Raw genomic sequence first — 22281 nt, 5'->3', positions numbered from 1 at the left:
ATGGTGAAGAGTGATCAAACTTGGGATACAGTTTGAAGATAGAGTCATTGGGATCTGATGAGGGTTTACATGCATGGATAAACCCTAAGATTTGGACCCAGTAATGGCATGATTAGCACCATTTATAAATATGAGGAAGTACAGGGAAGATAGGTGTGTGGGGCCGGTGTGGGAGAGTGAGTGCAATCAGAGAAAAGAGGATAGAGGATAGAGAAATTGGTAAGAGGAGGAGGAGCCAGCAAAAGGATCCCTAATGAAACATTTGCAAATATTGATCCAATATTAGGCTCTGAAAGAAATATCAAATTCCTATAGGTGGGAGGAAAACCAGGAGAGTGTGATGTCCTGGAGGCCAAGGTAGTATTACAAGGAGGGAACTGTCCAATAAGTGTGCTTTCATTGGCATGGTAGGGATGCGAATGAGGAAGAAAGGATGGCTAGACATTCGAGGAATATATTCAATATGAAAGACCCAGGAACAAATAGAAAAAAGGAATTTGCAAGGAATAGACAACATAAGAAGCACTGGTAGAAAGATGAGGAAGTTCTCTTCTGGTTGCTTCTCTGTAAAATAAAAATTAAGATAACTAGTTGAGGATGGTGTGGGGCGGGGAGAGTTGCCATTTGGGGAAAGAAGAGGTATGAAGTCATCATTTCAGAGACTAGGAGAGAGAATTGAGTAGGAAAATCTACTCAAGAGGGGATTGTTGAGCAGTACTAAGAGCTGACTTGTAAGTTGTCATTATAAATTCAAAGTGAGATCTGTCAGCAATGTTGTTTATTTCCAACTATGCTTAGCTCCTCAGGGAAAGTCTCATTGTTGGTAAGTTTGGTTTAATCACGCTTGAAGTTTTGCAAGTAAGATGGAGAGAGAATGGCCAGAGAATGAGGAGTGTATGCAAAAGAATGATTATAGTAATGAACAATTGGATCTAAACCGAGTGAAGTGGAATGTGAAGACATGAAGATGGTGGTGGACAGGGAAAACGTGGACTGGTCAATGGACTAAAGAACCCGAAGCATTGAAGAATTGTTGAGCTGAGGGTACCAGGGAGGGGACTTGAAATCAGGAGATTGGAAGTGGTATAGTTACTGATAATGACAGGATACTAGGGTTTGGCCATTGAAGTATGTGGCTGAGGTGAGGTGGAGGAGATTATAGTAGATCGCGGAGGACAAGGAACTGAGAGGTAGAGGTGATGGTTGGGTTGTCTAGGTGGATGTCTTGATCTACATGAATTAAATGATTAATGGTGGAGAAACAAATGTAAGCCAAATGCTTAAGCCTTCAATGAAGTTGGTAGATGGTGGAAGATGATTGCAACCCGGATGGGTAATGGGCAGTATAGTCTCTTGGCATGTGCTTCAGAGAGCCTGGGGTTTTTGGAAGCAACAAAGGGAGTAAGAAAGACACCTGCCTTACCTCAGGGGATGTGGGATGTGGGAGAAAAAAAACAACTACCTCTTCAAAGGGTTTCCAGGGAGTGGTGACTAGGAGAGAGCCAAGTTTCTACGAGAGAAGGAAAGCAAAAGGAAACTGCAAGAAGTTGATGATTTGGGGATTTTGTTGACCTTAAGTTCCAGAGGGTCCAATGAAAGGATTTGGGGCAGTGTGGGGAGGAGATAGGAGATAGAACTCCGAAACTGGTGAAAGTCACTTGGGGATAAATCAAAGGGATAGTGGATGCGCTGACAAGTGTAGACTTCTGGTGTGCCTATGATTTACAGGGCTGTAAGGCAAGAAGTTAGTGTTAGTTACAGTCTCTTTTTGGGACTGATCTCTTAGGCAGTTTGCAATAATGATAAACACAACATATACATCTATCGAACATGCTGAGGATTCTTTTAAGCATTTATATTTATTCATTTCTTTCATCTTCATGACAACCCTATTACTATCCCCACTTTACAGGTGGGGAACAGACACAGAGATTGGGTAACTTTCCCAATGTCATGAAGCTAGTAAGTGGGAAGCCTGGATTTAAACTCAGCCTGTCTAACCCCTAAGCATTGTCTTTTATCTTTTTTTAATTTTAAGAGTAAATTTTATTTAACCTAACATGTCCAAAATGTTACCATTTTAACATGTAATCAACATAAAAAGTTAGTGAGATACTTTACATTCTTCAGACTAAGTCTTCAAAATTTGATTTGCATTTTATAGTTGAGGCACATCTCAAGTCAGACTTGCCATATTTCTTGTGTTCAACAGCCCCAAGTGGCTAGCAGTACTGTATTCATTCCTAAGCCTCGGCTTTCATCATATTCCGTTCCACCTCCAACTGCAGTGGTGAGCTGGGCACTGTTGGGATGCGGAAGTAGTGATCTTACCAAGAGCTCATGCATCTATCTCTGTAGGTCTCCCTTAAATCTCTCTATATATTTCAGAGAAAACTTGATGGAAGCATCTGGTTCCCTGGCCAATCATCAAGGAAAAAAGGGCTTTCACAGTAAGTCTTTCTTATCTGTCTTGGGGAATCATGACATTTTCCAAGAAGCAGTATGGTGTAGAGGTTAGATGCCAGATTGCCTGGGTTTATTCCCAATCTACCTTGCTTGCCCTTGTTTAAGTTATTTAACTTCCCCATGTCTCAACTTCCTCATCTGTAAAATAATGATAACAACAACAACAATAATAATACCTGACTTGTAGGTTTGTTGTGAGGATTAAAGTGGTTATAGACACAGTGCTTAGGACATAGTCTGGCATGGAGCAAGCACTGTATGCATATTTGCTCTTTGTACTGTCCATGCTAGGCAATTGAGTGAATCTCAGAAGAGTTTCTTCAGGGTTCTGGATCTGAATCAGCCTGGGTTCAAACCAGGTTTGTCTAAATCTATAACCAATGGTCTGTCTCTTAGCAACTGATTGAATAACCAGAAAATTAGCAAGGATACAGAAGACTGTCTAATGACATGAAAAGCTATTCATAACATGTTCTTTTATTAAAAAAGCAAACTAGTTACATGCAGTATGATTAAAGTTCTGTAAAAATATGTAGATTCTTACAAAAGAGACTGTAAACACACCAAAACGGTGGTGGTGGGATTGAAGATCATTTGAATTTTCTTTTTAGTGTTTTCTGTATTTTCTAAGTTGCCCGATTGTTGTCTCCAACCACCTCCCTCTCACTTATCCACTCAAGTCTGCCAGCAGCGCTCTGTTGAATACTCTTATATCCTTGCTGTGAAGTACCTTGATCTTACCTAACCTAAGGAGCATCTGACACAGCTGACCACCATTTTTTTGTTTCTGAACTCTCATGATTTTCCTGCTACCTTCAGGACTTCCCCTTCTCCTCCCTGGCTCCTCTTCCTTTGACCATCCTGACATTGTGGCCTTCATCAGGATTCTGTTTTTTAAGACCCTTTCTCATTTTCTCTAGGTGCTCTCATCCACTCTCCTAGTTGTGTGAGTTCCATCTCAGGTACCAACGGCCTACCAGAAGCTGATCAGGGGGTCCCATGAGCATCTCAGACTTAAGCTCCACCCTGAATTCGTTACCTTTCTCTCATACTGCCTTCTAACTACTCTAACTCCACTCCTCTTCTTATATCCCTACTGTGAGCAGATGGCACTTCTTTTATCTAGTTGCCCTAGCTAGGAACCAGGGGGTCATCCTTCATTACTTCCACTCCTTCCCTGCCCCTCCCTTGCCCCAATAACTATTCATTGATCACAGCCTGTTATTTCTATCTCCTCATTAGCCCCAGAATCCACCTGTTTCTTCCAACATCAAGGCACTATCACCTCTTGCCTATATGATTACCAAAACCTACTAGCTGATCTGTCTCCTCAAGTCTTACCCTCTCATAGTCCATTCAGCCTCCCTGCTCTTCCTGACACCTGCAGGTATAGGAGGAATATCTTTCTAAAATTCCTTTAGTAAATGCCGAGTGGCTATTATATCCTATGCACTGTGCTAGGGATTAGTTATAAAAAAGGCAGACAAGGTCTCCCTTTCATGGAATTCACTTTTTAGTATGTTGGAAGTGGGGGTAATAAACACAAATATATTAAATAAAACAACTGTGTCAAGTGTTCAAAGAAAATAAAAGAGTAATGTGATAGACAGTGATGGGGAAGGGAGCCTCATCTCATTCTAAATTCCAACCATACTGAACTACTGTAGTTCTCCCCAGTGCCTTCCTTACTTTTGTCCCAGGGCCTTTGCATATGCTATTACTGTTTTTCTCTTTTTCTTTACTTGGCTGAATTGTCCTTCAGGTCACTGCTTAGATGTCATCTCTTCCAGGAAACCCTCCGTTACACTGTGAGGCTGTCTTAAGTGCCTCCTCTATGTCTGTAAGAGTCTGTAACTCTTTCATGATCATAACAATCACATTGTACTATAATTTCCCTGTTACTTCTCTGTTTCTTCCAGGCCTCTCTCCAAGCTGGGGACTTTCAGATGTTTGACCATAGTCTGTAGTAAGAGGTACATTTTATATCACAAAGCAGCACTTACACACACATGTAAGCATATATTGTATATACAAGTGAAACGAATGTTTCATAAAATATTTACTCTTACTACATGTGATACACTTAATATTTTATTCTATTCTGTTTCATTTAAAAAATGCTATTTGAGAACCACTAAATTGACTTTATGACCCCCACAAAATCTCACAAATTTATATTTTGAAAATCTTGCCCTAGATGAGGGGTCAGCAAACTTTTTCTCTGAAATGCCTATTAGCAAATAAATATATGAAATTTTAAATTTCATATAATTTTCACATCATGAAATATTATTCTTTTGATTTCTCAGCTTACAGGGCATACAAAAACAGGTGGTGGGCGAGATTTGGCCAGAGGCCATAGTTACTGACCCCTGCCATACACTGTAAGCTTCACAGAGATAGGGACCATTATATCTTTTTTCCCCACTGCATCTCTAAGATCCAACATAAGCCTTGTGTGCATTCAATCAATATTTAGTAAGTGAATTATTAAGGAGAGAAATTTGTGAATTTTATTACAAATGTACTGTGTGTTAATGGAAGAAAAATGAGCAGTATAGCTAACAAAATGAATAAACAATCCTTAGTAATCCTGCCACTAGGAGAGAATCATATCCTTTCACACTTTAATGCAGTAGACAGCAGAAATTTAGGGAATGGTTATTTTCTGGCCGAGGGAGTGGTGAAAAGTTCCATTTCCCCTCAGTCTTCTGGGGACCTAGACTTCCCTTTTATGGTTGTAGGGGACATACAAAGCTCCATGAGGGCTTAGCAGGGGATTCTAACCTCATTTGGGGGTTAAGAAAGTCCTCCTTCCCTAAGGAAGTGATGTTTATATTGGGGAGAAATTAGATGAGTAAGAAAACAGGGAAGTTCCACAATGAGAGGGTGTGGTATCTTCATTTAGAGAAGTCTGGCTGGAGGGCAGAGAGGGAGTAGGAAGTGGCATGAGATCAGCCTGTGGAGGTTGGCTGAGACCACATTAAAACGGCCTTGTCATCTAGATCTAACTACCAGTTTACAAGAACTAAAGAGGTAAATGAACAAATTAAAAAACACCCTGAGGAAGTAATCAGCCAAATCCAGAATGAGGAACATTCTATAGGACAAATGCTTCAGTTTCTCATAGAATCAGCAGCATAAAAAAAGAAAGAAAAGGGAGGTTGGTTAGGACAGATGGCAACTTCTAAGCTCTTTACATGTGGAACCATAAACTGTATGGCCTCCATTTCAATTTTTAATAAATTTTTGCTGCTAAAAAAAAAAAATTGGGAGGTTGGTCTGTTAGAGCATAAAAGAGACTTAAGAGACATAACAACCAGAAACCGTGTGTGGATCTTATTTATTTCTTGATTAGAACAAACAAATGTAAAAGGCATCTTTGAGATAATTGAAGGAATTTGAATATGAACTGGGTATTATGAGATATTAAAGAATGATTCTTAATATTATTGAGTATGAAAATGGCATGGTGGTTATAATAAAAAAAAATGCCCTTATTAGTTATAGATGCACATAAATGACTGATGTTTGGAGTGTGCTTTAAAACACTCTGGAAAAAAGCTGAGAGTGTGTGGTATTGTGATAATAATAAGAGATACACATTTGATCCTTGTCCCACGTTCCTGGCACAAATGCTTCAAAAACCCTTGGAACATATGAGTGATAGGGGATGAGAGGAATGTTTCTTATAATTCATAATGAGCCCCTTTCAACCATACCCAACTTTATGCTAAGGAGGTGACTCTTGGTGGGCCCCTAGATAGCTTCAGGACTATTTCTCAGGAATAACCTCCTGTGAGTCTGGATTGTTTACAGTCATCTGATTGTTTAATAGAGAGCTGTAGGACCTGTATCAATGCAAACATGCTCTTCTACCCTGCAGCATTTAACACCAAAGATATTGCTCCTAAATTAGTCATTCTCATGATGCATTTTAGTTTTTCAGGAAGCTCATCATCCAAATCTATAAAATGAAGCAGCTTCTTTACACTATATGTCCTGGTTTCAGTACTTTCTTGGTTGTGACCTCCCTGCATTTGACTACCTTCTTGGTGGTCAGAGGCCTTAGAGGTGCTTTCTGTTGTCCAAGGATAATTTGTCACTCCGTGGACAGCTTTGAGGCTAGTGACCAAAGTTTAGACTGACCAAACTCTGAACTTAGTTTAGCATCAAAGTCTAAATCAGAACTCTTTTTAAATTTTATTTTAGTTATTACAGATAATAACCAAGGGATTTTGTTTCACTTTTTTCTTATTAGTTTGCATTTTCTTATGTATCTAGTGAACCAACTCCTGGGAGTTGGATTCAACTCTAAATTCCATTTGTAACTTTTGCCTTTAAGGAACCGATTGCAGCACACCTACTGCTCCATACCATTGGTGACCATGTGGCCACCCAGGAATCAAAGGTCCTCATACCCTACTCTTTCATTTTTTGTCTTCCCAGATCACATATTTCTGTAAACCAGAGCCAGTCTAGCAAATCTCACTTCTGACACCAACTATTAGCTGTTTTTACTACTAGCACTTCTTACACCAAATTTTTAGTTTATTTCCCCCTACCCCTTACCAACCAATTCTCCAACTACTGAGACTTCAACTGGATGGCCTACAATTTAGTCAATTCTGACACTAAATACTCAGAGTGAGCTTAATCCCACAAGACTGCCCCCATTGCAGATGCCGATCTTAAGTCTTGGGCCTCCCATACTTCTAACTAACTGACTCTAAATTGGAGAGTCTCGTGATCCCCTCGGGTTTGATTATTTACTAAAATGGCTTACAGAACTCAAGATAATGGTTAACTATTACTGATTTATTATAAAGGATATAACTCAGGAAGAGCCAAATGAAATATATGCATAGGGCAAGGTACGGGGTGGTTAGGGGGCTGGTAGTGGTGGTGTAGAGCTACCATGCTCCTCTAGGTGCACCATCCTCAGCAACTCACCAACCCAGAAGCTCTCTGAACCTCACCAGATGGGCGGTTCCATTGTGGAGGCATGATCAATTAAATCTTGGTGATTAACTAAATCTCAGGCTCCTCACCTCTCCCTGGCTATAGGCTGTAAACAGTGAAAAATACCAGGCCTCTAATATATAGTTGGTTTCTCTAGCAAGCAGACCCCATCCCAAGTTAAAAAGGGGGCTCACCTAGGGTTACCTCATTAGCATAAATATGGGTATGATTGAAAGGAGCTTATGAATAACAAAAGACACTCCTATCATCCCTATCACTCAGGAAATTCCAAGGTTGTAGGAGCTCTTGTGCCAGGAACCTAGAAAAACCAAGTATATATTTTTTATTACATCACAGTATCACAGGAGCTAAAAATAAAATGGGGAAAATGTTGATAATTGTTGAAGCTGTGTGATGGGTACATAGAGACTCATGATACTAAGTTTTGTGACTATTTGGAAACTTTGACAATAAAATACAATAAAAGAATGACAAAAAGCCATATTAAGGATTCTGAACTCAATTTTAAACTTTTTATTTTGAAATATTTTTAGATTTATAGATGAGTTGCAAAGATAGAGCATTCCCATATACCCTTCACCCATCTTCCTTTAATGTTACATTTTATATAACCATGGCATATTTATCAAAACTAAAAAATTAACATTGATAGAATACCATTAGCTAAACTATAGACTTTATTCAGATTTCTCCAGTTTTTTACTAATATTCTTTTCCAGGATACTGCATCATATGTAATCATCACATCTCCTTAGTCTCTTCCAATCTGTCAATTTCTTAGTCTTTCCTTGCCTCTCATGATTTTGACACTTTTGAAGACTTGTGGTATTTTGTAGACTGTCCTGCAATTTGGATTTCTCTGATGTTTTCTCATGATTACACTGAGGTTATAGATTTTTGGGGAGAATACTACAGAGGCGATGTGGCCTTCTCATTGCATCGTGTCAGAGAGAACATGCTGTTAATATGACTTATTATATCTTTAACCTTAATCACTTGGTTAAGATGGTATCTGCCAGATTTGTCACTATTTTTTTCCTTCTGTTCTTTGTGAAAGTCACTAAGTCCAGCCCACACTCAAGAGGACTTTAAAAGTCTAGTGAAGTCATTGAGGAATTTAGTGTATGTTTGCAGGGATGTGTTTGAGTGTTTTAGAAGGAATACTCTGGTGAAATGTGGAGATGAGCCTATGGTGGAGTTTGCAATGGGATTGGACATAAACTGGTAGATCTGAGTGACTTTAGCAGTCCGACTCAGCAGAAGTTAGTTCTTCATTGGATGGGAGTAATGGGAGAAGGTGGAGTCAAGGATGGCTCCAGGTTTCTAACTTGGACAGTTGGGTAGCTGAGGCCATTTGCTGAATCTAAACCAAGGGGTTTGTGTGCCTCTAGTAGGTTGTATGCTTCCCCTGATTTCCATTGAGAAGCTACTTTCTGCTTCTTGGCTTGCCTTGGGTCTGGTCCCTGAGGGTTACTAGGGTCAGAAGGTGATTTATGCACATATACGCTAGAAGAAGTTTGGATTTTCAAACAAGAAATTTTATTTACCTTTTCTGTGTTCTGCCAACTGGCCTCCCCCGCCCACCGGCCTTGTGTGTTTTCCATCCCTTTCAGAGGCGTGTTGGGGGAGGGGGTAGACTGCTACCTTTTAGCCCTCACCTCCGCCGGCGGGCCCCCCGCCCAGGTTTCTTTTCTCCTCGGCGCCTTCTGGCGGGGGCGGGAGGAGCGGCAGGAGTTGGGGCTGGAGCCCCGGGCCCGGGAGCTGTGCGAGCCCCGCTCCCTTGTGGAGGCTTGTAGACCAGGTGGAAAATGAAAGCATTGCAGTACCTGAAGGAGGCATAGCACCCTCCGTCGGGGGCCGGGCCAGAGGCTAAGATTACCCAGGGTGGTTAGCCGGGTCTTTGGGGATGGGCAAGGAGTTGGAGAGATTTTGTGAACTGGATCTAAAGAGGGGTGTGTTAGGGTTGTTGAGACCTACCAGGGACAGAGAAGGTGGGTTGTAGGGCTGGGGCAAGGAGGGGCCCAGGAGAGCAGAGAGGAGGGTAGAGGTGGGCCTTTTAGGATGCTCAGACAAGAGTAAGAAGTTAAGGGTAAGGGAGAAGATCTGGAGGACGGTGGGCCCTTACCAGGGCATGCAGTTGTCGGCTGCTCTGAGGCGAAAGGGGGAGCGGAAGGGGTTGGGTTGTGGAGGGCTGGTGCCCCCTCCTGTGGCCACTGCCATGGTCTGGTCATCCATCACACAGCCGTACTCGCTGCTCTCGGTGAAGAAGGCCGGTACTCGGAGGGACTGGGGTGAGGGCTAGGCCTCAGACATTCTTGGAAGGGCTCCTCACCCCAGGGACCCTCCCAAGCAACAAGGTTCGTAGACTAGGTTGACAACCGAGGACCAGACTGACTGGGATGGGGGAGAGGCAGAGGACAGACAAAGAAGGGGCAAGAGGACCTGCGGGCTGGCCCCAGATCTGTGGAACAGATGATGGGGAAGCAGAGACTTTCAGGAAAAGGGAAGAGATTTGGCAGGAGGTGAGAGAAATTGCCTTTTGTGCCATCACCTACCTGTAACCGGGGCAGTGAGCTCAGCCAAGTGTCCTTGAGACCAAAGCCGGAGTTAAATCCTGTAGACAGAGGGAGAGCAGGAAGAAGCTGGATCCCTTGGTTTCTTCTCCCACATTGCCTACACTTCTACCTTAGACTCTTACCTATAACCAAGTCAGGCTTGGGTCCCTGGAGCAGGTGGTAGGGTCGTGCAGACACTTTGATCTGCAGGTCCCTGCGGCTACCCTTCTCCTTAGTCCCACAGCTGAGTCTTGCTGATACTCCGGAACCAGGACGGACAGATACTTCAGGGCCATCCTGGAGAACCATGAGTGGAGTAGAGAAACCACTGGAAATTAGGGTACTGGCGGATGCATCAGGCAAGATAGGAGTGGGGAGGAGGGAGTGGAAGGGCAGGGTCCAATCAGGAAGAGGATCAGGGTTGAAGAACAAGGCCCCCCCTTAGCCCTCACTCTCTGCAGGGTAAAGTGCTGCTGGTCACTCTCAGGGGGTAAGCCGTCACCCACAAACTGCAGCTCCAGGGCCACATGCGGGAGCAGAACCAAGAGCTCCTAAAGGACAGAGAGGACAGATCTGGGGCTTACCCTGTATCTACTTTCACATCCAAATGCCCAACCTTTGGGCCTGGAGAAACTTACCCAAAACACCATGACAAGGTCAAATTCCTTCCCGGCCTCCACCACATGGATTTTCAGGGACTGTTTGTTCTGGATGTTGAGCTCAGGGACTAGGTGAGAAGCTAGCTTTTTAAGGATATGGTTTCCATCCTCTTTCCTCCTCTCCCCTACCAGCTCCATGTCCCCCATGCACCCTGCACTCCTCCCCTGCCTCCCCTCCCCCACCTCTGCTCTCCTTACAGGACTGGGGCACAAGATGGGTGATGACGTAGTACACAGTCAGCGGGTATGTGAGCAGCACAGCCATGGGGGAGTCCAAGCTGAGTCCCCGCCATGAGTAGTAATCTTGCCACGAGCCTGGGGAGAGTGGGTTACTGGGGTACCTGGCCCCAGGCCTAGACCCCAATCTTTCTAGCCTAATAGGCCCCTTTATCTCAGCCATCTAGACTGCTGGCTCTCCAGTCCCTGTCCCTACCCCTAGTTCCTTTGGCTCACCAAAGAGGCACCTTGGTGGCTCTAGGGGCACAGGAGGCATCAGGGCAGGCCCGTAACCCTGGAGAAGCTGGTAGGGATCTCCTGAGAAGAGGAAAAAAAGAGGAGCTTTGTGTCAGAAAGACCCCACCTTGGCCAATCCCCCTCTCTCTTCCAAAGGAGCTATATTACCTTTGAGAAGACCTGGAGTTTCAGCAAGAGGAATGGAGTTGCCTGGGGATGGAGTTTCTGGTTGGGGTGGACAGTGGTGACTTCTTAGAGGATTGGCAAAGGGACTAAAATGGCCCTGGTGGTAGTGGTGGGTTTTAGTGTATACATAGAGGGGTTATCTAGGACCTGGACAACTTTTTTCTCTCCCATCCTTTCCTCTAGTCTGAGAGGCCCATGCCTGAAGAGAGGTCCCACGCACCATTGAGAAGAAGGCTGAGGAATGGTGTGCTGCCCCGTGGGTGCCTGGGGGTGCCAGGGCCTGGAATCAGCATGCTTATCTGGGTCCAGTAGCCACGAGTGAGGCCCCGTGAGGCCAGGAAGGCCTCCTTGTTGAAGGTTTCACTGGTCACCTCTGGAGAAGGAGGAGGAGAGGGGTTGAAAGCCTGGCGGCTAGGACCCCAGACTTGAGCTCTCCTCAGCCTCTCCCAAGGCCCCTGGGTCTGAGTCTGGGAGAGAATTACCATTTCTGAGTGTCTACAGTATAGCAGGCATCTGGCCTACAGAATTCTTACAATTCTCAGAACATCTGTTGGTATCCCCATTTTACAGATGAGGAAATAGAGATACTAAGAAATAAAGTGATTTGTTTAAGGTCACCTGTTAGTGGTGGAGCTGGGAAACACGTGTTGAATCACTACTCCCAAATCCCCTAAGCTCCCTCAGGGATCCGGGTGCTCAGTCCTCAGTTCCAGAGACCCTATCTCCAGCCCTAGGGGTCTAGTCCCCAAATCTATATACCCAGTACCTAGCTCTTATTTCAGAGATCCGGACTACAGGCCCAGGTACTTAACCTTCAACCCTAGGACCCTGTTCCCAGACACCCAGGCCACAGATTCAAAGACCTATTCCCAGTTTCTCCTCCCCATCCTGACCTCCTTATGGTACCTGCAGTGTAGGTAAAAGGTAGAGTTGCCAGTTCTCCTGCCCGCTCCATAAAGGCTGCAAGCCTTGGGCACCAAAATCGGTGGCTCACATCATCTGGGCATCGCCGCCAGTCAGCCCTGAGACAGGCCTCTCCACAGTACAAGACAGCATTACACTGGGGGCTGGGGTTACAGGGGTTGGTGGACCCTCAGTGTTAATCTCTGTTAAGTCCTCTGTCTGCTCTCTATCAGCCCTGTAGCTACCCAGGTATCACTAGGTCTGTTCATCTGTATTCTCTCTGCCTGTAACAGTTTGTTGTTTTGCCTTATTTCCCTATCCCTCTGTCTTCAGGGTCCCCCACTAGCCCGCTTTCTATTTGCTTGACTGTTGGGGTCTTCCTCCCTCTTACTCCATCTTTGCAGGCTGCTCACCAGGGTGTCAGCTTTACTTCAAAGCTGTGCCTGTGACAAACATGGCAGGTTCGAGCCCGAAGGGAGGCAAAGGTGAAGCCTGGTCGGGGACCCCATGTCCGCATTGGAGTCTTCGCTAACTTCACGCCTAGCCTTGGGACCAGACTCTCCAGCTCTCTAAATGGGGGTAGAGAGGGGCATCAGGCTAGGGGCCTCAGAAGTCCAGGCTCCTAGGCCTCCCCACTCTCATATATCAGATTTCTGTACCGATGCAGTTGGGCATCTCCCACAGTAAGCTGTCGGGGCTTTCGAGGGTCTCCAGAGCCCATGGGGCAGGCCATGCTGTGGCAGAGGAGAGCATAGGCCCTAGGAACCAGGTTCTCTGTCCCTGAGCCCCTGCCTGCACTCTCCTGGACTCCATCCATTAGCAGGTCAATGCCCAAGATGGTGCCATGTTCATCCGTCACCAGTAAGAGGCAGGAGAGGTGCAAGGGGGCAGCCTCTGGGGAAAAAGGAAAAAGTTGTGAGTGGTGGGTAGCAAAGACGAAAAGGGTCCAGGTGCCAAACTCAAATACCTACAGGGGCTAGACAAGTGAGTAAAGGGGACTAGGTAGAGAGGGTATGCCTCATCTGAAGACAACAGCTGATACATACTACCAGCATTTGCTGCCATGCAGAAACGTGGGCCTGCGGTCAGAACTTTAGATTTTTCTTGAGAAGGTATAACTATAGACTTTGGGAGTTTTTTTTCTCTTAATGTTTAAATGTTGGCTCAAGTTAAAAAACAAAACACACTGCGGGTCAATGAAAACACCTATTTAGGCCAGACTGGCTTGAAGCTACTCTTTTGTCTGAGGCTTCTAGCTGGGTTCTGAGTGGTACAGCAGGGTTTCAGAGAGGGAGTATGCCTGAGCAGGGGTCAGGGCGGGGCCAGCCCTGGGTTCTTACCACTTCTCCGTTCCTTCCTCCTCTCAGGCCCTGTTTCTTCTTCTGCCCTGTCCTCTTGGCAGCCATCCTCGCCACCTCCTGCCTCCTGCTCAGTCTCCTCTGGTTCCCCTGGAGGATTTGATTCCTGGGGGGACTCCCTGCTGGTATGGGCCAGCTCCCCATCCTCCTCTGGTTCTACCTTCTTCTCTGTGCCTGCACCCTCCTCTCCATTCTCTTTCTCCTCCTCTTCCTCCTCTTCCTCCTCCCCTTCCTCCCCTTCCTCCAGGCTGACAAAGCTGACATAGGGGCTTAGGTCTCGCAGGTGAAGTGGGGGCTCCTCTCCCAGGAGCCGGGTGGCCCCCAGGCCTGGTCCGGGGCCTGGCTCTGACCCTTGGCCCAGGCTGATGCCCACACTATGGTTGGGTAAAACGTGGAGCACCCAAAGGGCAGGGTCCTGGGGCAGCCTTCTGATCTGAGCCTCCAGCTGTCGCCAGCGGCCCTCAAGGCTGGCCCCCACAGCCCCACGCTCTGCCACGAACTTGTGGAACCAGCCAAAGAGGAGGGCAGCAAAATCAAGGAACTCATCTCGGTATCCAGACACAAACTCCATGTCTTCAGGGGCACAGGGTCTTGGCTCAGACTAAGCAGAGAAAGGGATATATATGGTAAGGGAGGGGGTGATGGTACTTTGGGTCTCGGTCACAAAATGGGGAGGGTGAGTTTGAGGGTCAGTTAAGGTGGGATCTGTGGATGAATGTTAGAAGCTGAGAATATAGAGTTTTCAAGGTAGAGGATGGGAGTCCAGGGATGAGAATGGGGGCTAGATTTGAAAGTGGGCCATTAGGGTTAGAGACATACTTAGGAGCGAGATGGTATTTGGGGCTCAAAATCTGAGGCTCAAACCCTCAAAGGTAAGGTTTGAGTTGGGATAGAGATGAAGGAGGGCTGATCCTATTGGGAAGTATCTGACAAGGAGCAAAGAAGTTTGGGTCCATCTGTGGGGTGTAGGAGGAGGAACAGAAGCCTGAGTGTCCCTTCAGCTTGGTTTGGTTTGGCGGTGAGCCCCAGTAGACTCAGCCCCTCCCAGCCGCTCCACTACTCCGGTACCTGCAGCCGCCACCACTTTTCGAAGGTAAATACCTCGGCGCGGGGGAGGAGGAGCGCGGGGAGAAGGGGCGGTCGTGACGTCAGGGCTGTGGAGTCCACAGCCCATCCCTCGGGTGGGGAGTCAGCGGCGTGTACCCAGGCGGCCCTGGCTAGTGACCCATTCGGCCATGTGACTGGATCCGGCTGTGCCAGGACCCCTGCCTGGGAAGTGAAAGCAAGAGTCTTGAAGGAGGAAGTGAGATGTAGACGTTCACCCGTGTCCCGTGTCCCAGGTCCCGTGGACCTAGCTGAGGTGAGTAGGCGGACGGGCGGGGCTGGCATCCCTCATCATCGAATCGGCTGGTTGGGTCGCTGCCCACTTGCTCCGCCTCGACGCCAGAGTTTTCTTTGGCTGTCTTCAAACCTTTCTGGCCAACTCCTCGACCAAGGCTCAGGACGCAGAACGCGGGGGGGGGGGGCGCAGGCGAAGGAGCTCTGCCTCCGGGGGTTTCCCCCCTGCGGGAGGCCGGCGGCCACGAGGAGGAGTCGACTGTACTGACCGCACTGTCGGTTCCAGACGCTGCGATAACCGAGAAGGAGGGAGAGGCGTCGGCACCTCGCGCACCCTTCTCAGCGGGACTGGATGCCCACGGCCGCTGTCTCTCCTGGAATCTCAGGCGGAACACGGGAAGGAAGAGAAAGCCTTAGTTAGATAAACAGCCGGACGTCACCCTCCGGAGCCTGTCTAGGAGTTGGACAGGGCCAGGTGGCCCCGAGATGTGGAAGGACGGGAGACCCCTGTCCCTCAGGTTCCTATTTCTTCTTCTAGCGTGGCTGACTCCACTAGGTTCGTCAGGGGACGGGCTGGGGCCGATACCCCAATCTGGGGAAAAGTGTGAGTGTGAGTGTGTGTGTGTGTGTGTGTGTGCGCGCGCGCGCGCGTGTGTGTATGGGGGGGGGGTGCACTAGGGCCGCGCGATTGAATTGAATATGTGGGGAGCCAGGCACAGCCGATGAAGGGAGAGGGCCAGCTGCCTGGAATTAGGATCAGGCTGGGGGGGGGGGGTGGGTCACCTGGGTAGGATTATTAACGTATTTGGGGGCATTTGATGTATGCGTTGAGACTGTGGGTCAGACCCCAGGGTTAAGGGGGAGGCTGCAATAGGGCAGTGAGTTGGAGGCTAAATAATAGCTAGGGGAGCCCCTTGGCCTGGGAACCTGTGCTGACCATCTCTGTCCTACTCAGGCTATGGCAACGAGGGCAGCAGCACTGGAAGTTGTTACTGTAATACAAGATTTTCTTCTGACTCTCCAACGGTTAGCATGATAGAACATCTACGAAAGCACCTGAAACATTATGATCAGTGTACTTCCTACATCAGGTAATCTCATCCACCCCTGGGAGGACAGCACCTGTGTAATACCTCCCTGTCAGGTGCCTTCAGGACCCTCAAGTCAAACTTGAACTTTTTCTGGGAGGACATACCCCCTTTCTAGGTTATGTTTGCTAATTCTCCACACCACTTTCCTGTCCCACCTACCTGGGAATTTCCCTCTCAGCAGAAACGGGTCACTCTTAGTGACCTCATGACTTTGGAATGAGGAAACAGCTGGGGAAAGGAGGGGGTGGAATGAAGCTGAGACCAAGTTCTCTGTATGCAGGTTCCACCTACATTCCCGGACTGTGTGTGGGGGGAGCAAAGAAAAATGGGTGACTGAATTGGTGAGCTGCTTTAATCGCACAGGTGAGAGCTTTCCCCCTCTTCCCCAGGTTCTGTCTCCAGGGGTCCGGACCTCCACCTTACAATTTTCTTTGCCTTTAGCCCTTTCCTGTGACACCTCACATTTTTATGTTCTGATACTGGCCAAAGTACTTTCACTTAATAAGTCCCTGTTTACCAAACATCATTCACCAGCCCTCTCATGATTTTTGCCAATTCATCCTTATTACCTGTGCTTTTATTAATATTTTTCTTGAAATCAAGGTACTATTTTTGTCTTCCAGTATTTTATTATGGAAATTTAAAAACAAACAATATACAAAAGGTGAAAGAATTGTAGTGAATATTCGTATACCCACTACCTAGATTCTATATTTGATTTTTGTTTATATTTTACATATTTCGTATGTACATAATAAAGCAAGTATATATTTTATATTTTACAGTGTCAGGTTTACAACATTTTAATTATATATGCTTTATTGCGCATCCATCTGTTTATCTATTCCTCTGTCCATCATAAGTCCACCTTATTTTTTGAGGCATTTCCAAGTGAGTTCAGGCATGGCTATCCTTTGTCCTTAAACATTTCAGCATGCATATTAATAAATAGAGTTCAATATCTTATTTTTTTTCTTTTGAGGTAAAATTTACTCACAATGAAATGAATAAATCTTAGGTATACAAAAGTCACTTTTGAAAAACTTAAATAGCGATTTGTCCTAAGCAATAATATCTGTGAAGTCACAAATTTGATACACTTGTTGTAATTTTCTCCTAAAATACACAACCATTAAAATACAAAATATTTTCCATGTCTCGCCTAAAGTTATCTTGTGTGTAGTGTCAGCGGTACACTTACTGCCCCTTAGGCTCCATGGACCTACATTATTCCATTTAATCCTCTGAGCTACCCTGGCCCTTGCTATTAAAACTATCTCCACAATGAGTCCCAGAAAGATTAAAAGACAAGGGGCAAGGTAACACGGCTACTTTATAGCAGAACTAGGGTTCCAACCCAGGTCTTTTGACTTCTAGGTCAGAATGTACACTTTTCCCAGTGGTTCCATGTTGTGATTGCCTTACTTTCTTCTCCCCCACTTCCCCCCTTCCCCTGTCTTCCTTACCTGGCCTTCAGCTGTTCCCTTGATGTTCTCCTTGACCCACTACCCTTACCTCTATCTACTTCTTCGCCTTGTGCCCTCAGCCCTGATTCCTCACTTCTTGCCTCTCCAGAATGTGGACATCATTACTACAGGAGAGTGGTTCACCCGGAGCATTTACCTCCCCCTAGCACCCAGGTTCCTGAGCTCACAAAAAGGTCATCTTCGGATGTGGGCACCCCTGCCCAGAGGTACCTGCCACCCAACCTGCTGCCGTCTACCCAGCAGCCCACCCTTCCAGCAGAAAGATTGTCCTTGGACAAAAACCTCACCCACGCCAATGAAACCAGTACTTCCTCTGTGGGCGACAGTCTGGAGGCTGGGGAGAACCAGAAGCAGAAGAAAGAAAATATGGGTCCTACAGCTGAGATATCAGTGATAGTGCCAGTGCTGTCCCTCTTGGCCATCGTTTTCATCCTCACTGGAGTACTCCTCTATGTGCTGTGTAAGAGGAGAATGCAATCACTGCAGTACCCTCCAGGTAAACTGGTCCTCGAATCCCTCCCCCAAGGGACAAGGGCCTCCCTGGTGGGGATCCTGACCTCAGTAGTTTCCAGGTGGCTGGAAACCTGCCCTAGGCAGACAAATATGAAAGCTACCTGCACTATGGACCATAGGTCATGAGAGGAGTCAGCTAGACTATGGAATTGGGAGGAAGGGAGGCCACCATGGGCCCAGTGACCAGTGCTTGGCCTTTGAAGCTAGGTAGTACTTGGAGCAACATCAAGATGACAGCTAGAGCAGGCTAGTAGGAGATGAAGCTGTGGAATAAGGTGGGAGCCATCCATTTAATTCACAAATCTTTATTGAGCACCTACTGTGTAGCAGGTTGTATGGTTAATATTTTGGAGTCTGACCCCCCTAGTTCTAGCTATCCCTCCCCCAACTTCCCTAGATCTCAGAGCTCACTTCTCAATTTCTTTATCTTTTCCAGATTTGCAGTTTCATTACATACCTGTGACACCAGACTCAAATGCTTCAACTAAGAATGGAAGCTCTTGAATGTAGAGACTGTGATTTATTTAGAATCATACACATTTAATGCACTCAATCTCTGGCACATGGTAGGCACTTTGTACACTTGTTAATGGTTAATATGTAAATAACTAGCCACTTCCCTGAGACCATTCCTGCTTTTTTTTTTCCCCTATGCTATAATGTAAAATCTATCTTTTATACTGGGTAAAATCTTAAATTTTTTACTAAAAATTATTTTTATAATTATTGACTTTTTTTTTGTTGTTGCACACATTGGCCTCATACGCTTGTTCCCTTACCATGATTCCTGGCTTCAGCTTCTCTGCTGATGTCCTGCCCACCCCGCTTCCAAGTCGCCGTTCACAATATACCAGCTACTCCCCAATTTTAGCCTTCTCCTGCTTCTTCCCTTGAACCCACAGTGAAGGCTTGGAGTTTCCCACCTTCCCTCAGCAGCTGCCAAACAGTCTAGTTTTACTTCCTTAATCTGTTGCATCACCCATATATGCCCCAGTGAAAGGCTGTGCTCCTTGTTTTTATTGTTATTGTTTTTATTATTAAAACCCTTAGTTCTCGTTTTGTATCTTCCAATGAAGACAAATGTGTGTTCATTGGCCCAAGTCCGCGGAAGCCTGGGACAGGGACATGAAGTATATGAGGAAGCGGGTTGGGTGTCTGAATTTCCATCTCTCCTGTCTGAGCTCATTAGCACTGTTGTGAAGTGCAAAGCAGGAGCACCCTCCTGAAGGAGCGACAAGTAGTTATGGGCAGGCTTGGGCTTTAAGTTTCTCCTTTTGGCCCTTTGTCTGACCAGCATGTATGCGGCAGCCCATGTTCGCCATCCTGCAGGTCTCCACTTCTGTCCCGGGTGCAGGTGCTGGTCTCCCTCCAACCTCTTCACTGACTTGGTTTAGTTTTCCAGCATCTGCTCACAGGTTCGGGCCACATCACTGAGCTTAAGACGGGCATAGTCCACTCGCTTCAAGGCCATCTGGCAGTCCTTCCTTGAAGAGTAGCTGGAACCTTCATGGGGCTGCCCTGTGGCCACCTACAGGACATTTCAATTGGTCAGTGAAGCACCCCCTCCCTTACCCATCTCCCCAACCAGGTATCAGGTCTCTTGCCTCCTTTCTTCTCTAAGTTTGAATCTATTATGCCACGTGGTAGCTGGATGACCTAGGGCAAATCACTTAACTTCTGTTAACCTCATCTGGAAAATAGGGGGTTATTGTATGATTAGATAAGATAATGCAGTGTTTAGTACATCGTAAAAATTTGGTAAATGGTGGTTGCTGTTGTAATGACTTCAGAACCCTCTCAATCCTGTTCCTTTTTTCAGGATGTAGCTATCTGGGACTTCATGCCCCTGAGGTCAGGTCAAGTTTCTAGGGGGCAAAGTCCTATAGCTTTGGGATTGTTTACGAGCCCTATCCCAGGACTTCCTGAGACATCTAGAGGCTCATATGATGCAGCCCAGTCAAGTAGGCACGGTAGCCTTTAATTTTTTCCTTTTAGTGGAAGAAACCGACCTGGAAGGGAGGGAGTCTGCCAGAGTCACAGTTTGGGCGGCCTGGTCCTGCCTGGCTCCCGAGGACAAGGCTCCTCCAGGGACCTCTGAAACTTAAGGCAGAAAGCTGAGTGGGTGCACTGCACCCGCCCACTCACCTGAGTGAGGTAACGGATCTGAGCTGACAGCTCCGCCTCCACATGTTGAACCGACGCAGTGAAGGCCGCCGCCTGCCGGTCTAGCAGCCGCTCATTGGTTTTTTCCTTGGAAAGTTCCAAGATCACTGTACCTGCCGGGGCAGAGAAAGGGCGGGGCTACTCAGAGAAAGCCAGTACAGCCCCGCCAAAGGGTCAGCCCCTCCCACCCCGCACGCGTCGCGCATGCACCTAAGATCCCTCTCCAACCCCACTCCTGGTCTCAAGTCGGCTTGCGGGTCTGCCTCACTCTCCCTGCCTCCCGGTCGTCGTATCCCGAACCTGCATTTTGAAGAATGGCACCGATTTCCCTTTCGATGTCTTCTAGGGCGCGTAGTCGCTCGTTTGCCAGGCTGTAGGTAGCCATTGTCACTCTGGGAACCCACTGGATTTTCTTCTTTCGTGAAATGAGAATTTTGGAACCCGGAAGAGGGTGTGGTTTTTGCGCCTGCGCAGAGCATTCTCTCTAGCCGACACTACAATTCCCAGGGTGTCCAGCGCAGGCTCGCCTTTCTTGGTTCACGGGGTGAACTACAACTCCCAGAGGGTCCGGCGCATGCTTAGCTCTGCACCACCGCCACGGGATTACCTGTGTGACAGTATCGAAACATTTCCTAGCCGGAGGCCATTGTGACCTGTCCACCTCTAGGACACTATCTTGTGGTCTATGGTTAATTTCGTCTACAAGATTTTATTGAGCGTGTGCTGGTGCTGGGTGATGATGGTGGGAGCTCTGGGGTATTCCTCCTGACTACACAGCCATGGAACTTCTGTCTGCCTCCCCCACTCCGCCGTGTATCGGGGCCTGGGGGAAAAGCTTGACTTGGTGAGTGTTACATAATTCGCCCTAGCACTTACCTCTGAACAGGGGCCCTACTAAAACACAGACTATAGTTTCAGAAGCTAGTCTATTTCAGCCTTTTCTCCTTTTCCTTTCTGGTTGTCTATTATGTGACGGACGCTGGGGATACAAGGGAGAACGAGATGGACTCTCATGCAATAGTGGCACAGGTGTTTTGTTAGAGGTATGCCCAGGGTGTATCGCCAGGAACACAGAGAAAGGATTCTGGGAGGAAGTGCTGCTTGAACTGAATCTTCAGGGTTAACTTGGTTGGAGAGGAAAAGGAAACTGGCATAGGCAAGTGCATGTGAAGAGGTCCAGCACGTTTGAAGTACAGCAAGAGGTTCTATTTGGAGTGAATGGAGTGTGGCAGTGGTTAGGTTTGATTGGTGAGATTGGAGTAGGGACACAGGTCAGGAAAAGCCTTGCAAGCTAAGTAATTTGGACTTTGTTCTGATAGCATTTGTGAGCCTTTGAAGGATTTTCCAGAAGTGTTTTATGACTAAATTTACCCTTTTGGAAAGATCAATGTTGACAACTTATGGAAGATTGAGAATGAAGCCAGTTTGCAAAGAGATAGCAAATGAATGGAGACTGTCAGTTAATCTTGAGGGATCTAGCATTTAACTTTACCTCTTTCTGAAATCATCAGGTTGGCTTTAGCTCAAGTAGTTACTTTGTCATGACAGACTACTAAATCCTAATAAAATAACAATAGGAGGGTCTTACAAAGGGGTCAAAAGAGAGAGGAATTAATAATAAAACTTTAGATAGAAACAAAAACAAAAGGATAAGTGACAACTGATTTAGAAGTGAAGCAGTAACTAAGCTAGCGGTGAAGTTTAGAAACAACTGGATATACCCTTAAATGAGTGGCATCATGTACAACTGGGGTGTAGTGGTACTAAAATTAGGATTTTTTGAAGTAGTTAGTCCAGCCCCCAATCTCCTCCTTTACCCCATGTATCTTGGCACCTACTCACCCCCTAACCCATCATATTACTGGAGGTTTCTTTGTTGGAGATGGAAAATAGAGATCTTTAGCATGGAGGACACCTGGGCATGGTTGTATTGAAAATAGAGAAGTGAAAGTTTATTTACAGGGTGGTGGTTTCTAAAACTCTGCCAACTAGGCTTATACCTTCCAGGCCAGAGACTGGAAGGCTTTTATCTGGGGAATTTGACTAGTCAGAGAAAAGACCTTAAGGTATTGACATCAGGGATTCTCCAACAAAGAAGTTAGCCAGATCACCCTATAGTGAAACCC

At 46.4% G+C, this 22281-nt stretch overlaps 3 protein-coding genes across 4 annotated transcripts; 1 reads left to right on the top strand and 2 right to left on the bottom strand.

Annotated features, from left to right (window-relative positions):
• Positions 1–8965: 8965 nt before the first annotated feature.
• On the bottom strand, positions 8966–14970 carry ZMYND15 (zinc finger MYND-type containing 15). The gene is made up of 14 exons (XM_016142046.2): positions 14665–14970; positions 13546–14164; positions 12865–13099; positions 12619–12774; positions 12209–12369; positions 11523–11675; positions 11117–11197; positions 10862–10978; positions 10643–10731; positions 10457–10555; positions 10148–10301; positions 10005–10063; positions 9575–9735; positions 8966–9275 (listed from the first exon to the last, which is right to left on the bottom strand). The coding sequence occupies exons 1-14, from the start codon at positions 14950–14952 to the stop codon at positions 9104–9106; spliced, it is 2544 nt and encodes an 847-aa protein (XP_015997532.1). The 5' UTR covers positions 14953–14970; the 3' UTR covers positions 8966–9103.
• Positions 14971–15124: 154 nt separating this feature from the next.
• Positions 15125–19063, top strand: CXCL16 (C-X-C motif chemokine ligand 16). Of its 2 annotated transcripts, none has more exons than XM_016142058.2 (5): positions 15125–15419; positions 15857–15992; positions 16273–16355; positions 17568–17975; positions 18429–19063. In XM_016142058.2, the coding sequence occupies exons 2-5, from the start codon at positions 15934–15936 to the stop codon at positions 18494–18496; spliced, it is 618 nt and encodes a 205-aa protein (XP_015997544.2). In that variant the 5' UTR covers positions 15125–15419; positions 15857–15933; the 3' UTR covers positions 18497–19063. The 2 variants fall into 2 exon arrangements, with proteins under 2 accessions (XP_015997544.2, XP_015997543.2); XM_016142057.2 differs by having other exon boundaries at positions 15325–15457; positions 18429–19060.
• MED11 (mediator complex subunit 11) lies at positions 18493–20665 on the bottom strand. Its single transcript, XM_016142060.2, has 3 exons — positions 20456–20665; positions 20138–20268; positions 18493–19520 (listed from the first exon to the last, which is right to left on the bottom strand). The coding sequence occupies exons 1-3, from the start codon at positions 20538–20540 to the stop codon at positions 19383–19385; spliced, it is 354 nt and encodes a 117-aa protein (XP_015997546.1). The 5' UTR covers positions 20541–20665; the 3' UTR covers positions 18493–19382.
• Between the last annotated feature and the right edge of the window lie 1616 nt (positions 20666–22281).

The sequence above is a fragment of the Rousettus aegyptiacus genome, unplaced genomic scaffold, assembly GCF_014176215.1.
Source record: "Rousettus aegyptiacus isolate mRouAeg1 unplaced genomic scaffold, mRouAeg1.p scaffold_m13_p_6, whole genome shotgun sequence".
NCBI lineage: Eukaryota > Metazoa > Chordata > Mammalia > Chiroptera > Pteropodidae > Rousettus > Rousettus aegyptiacus.
The sequence above is the reverse complement of the archived record's forward strand: the minus strand, read 5'-3'. Positions and strand labels throughout refer to the sequence as shown.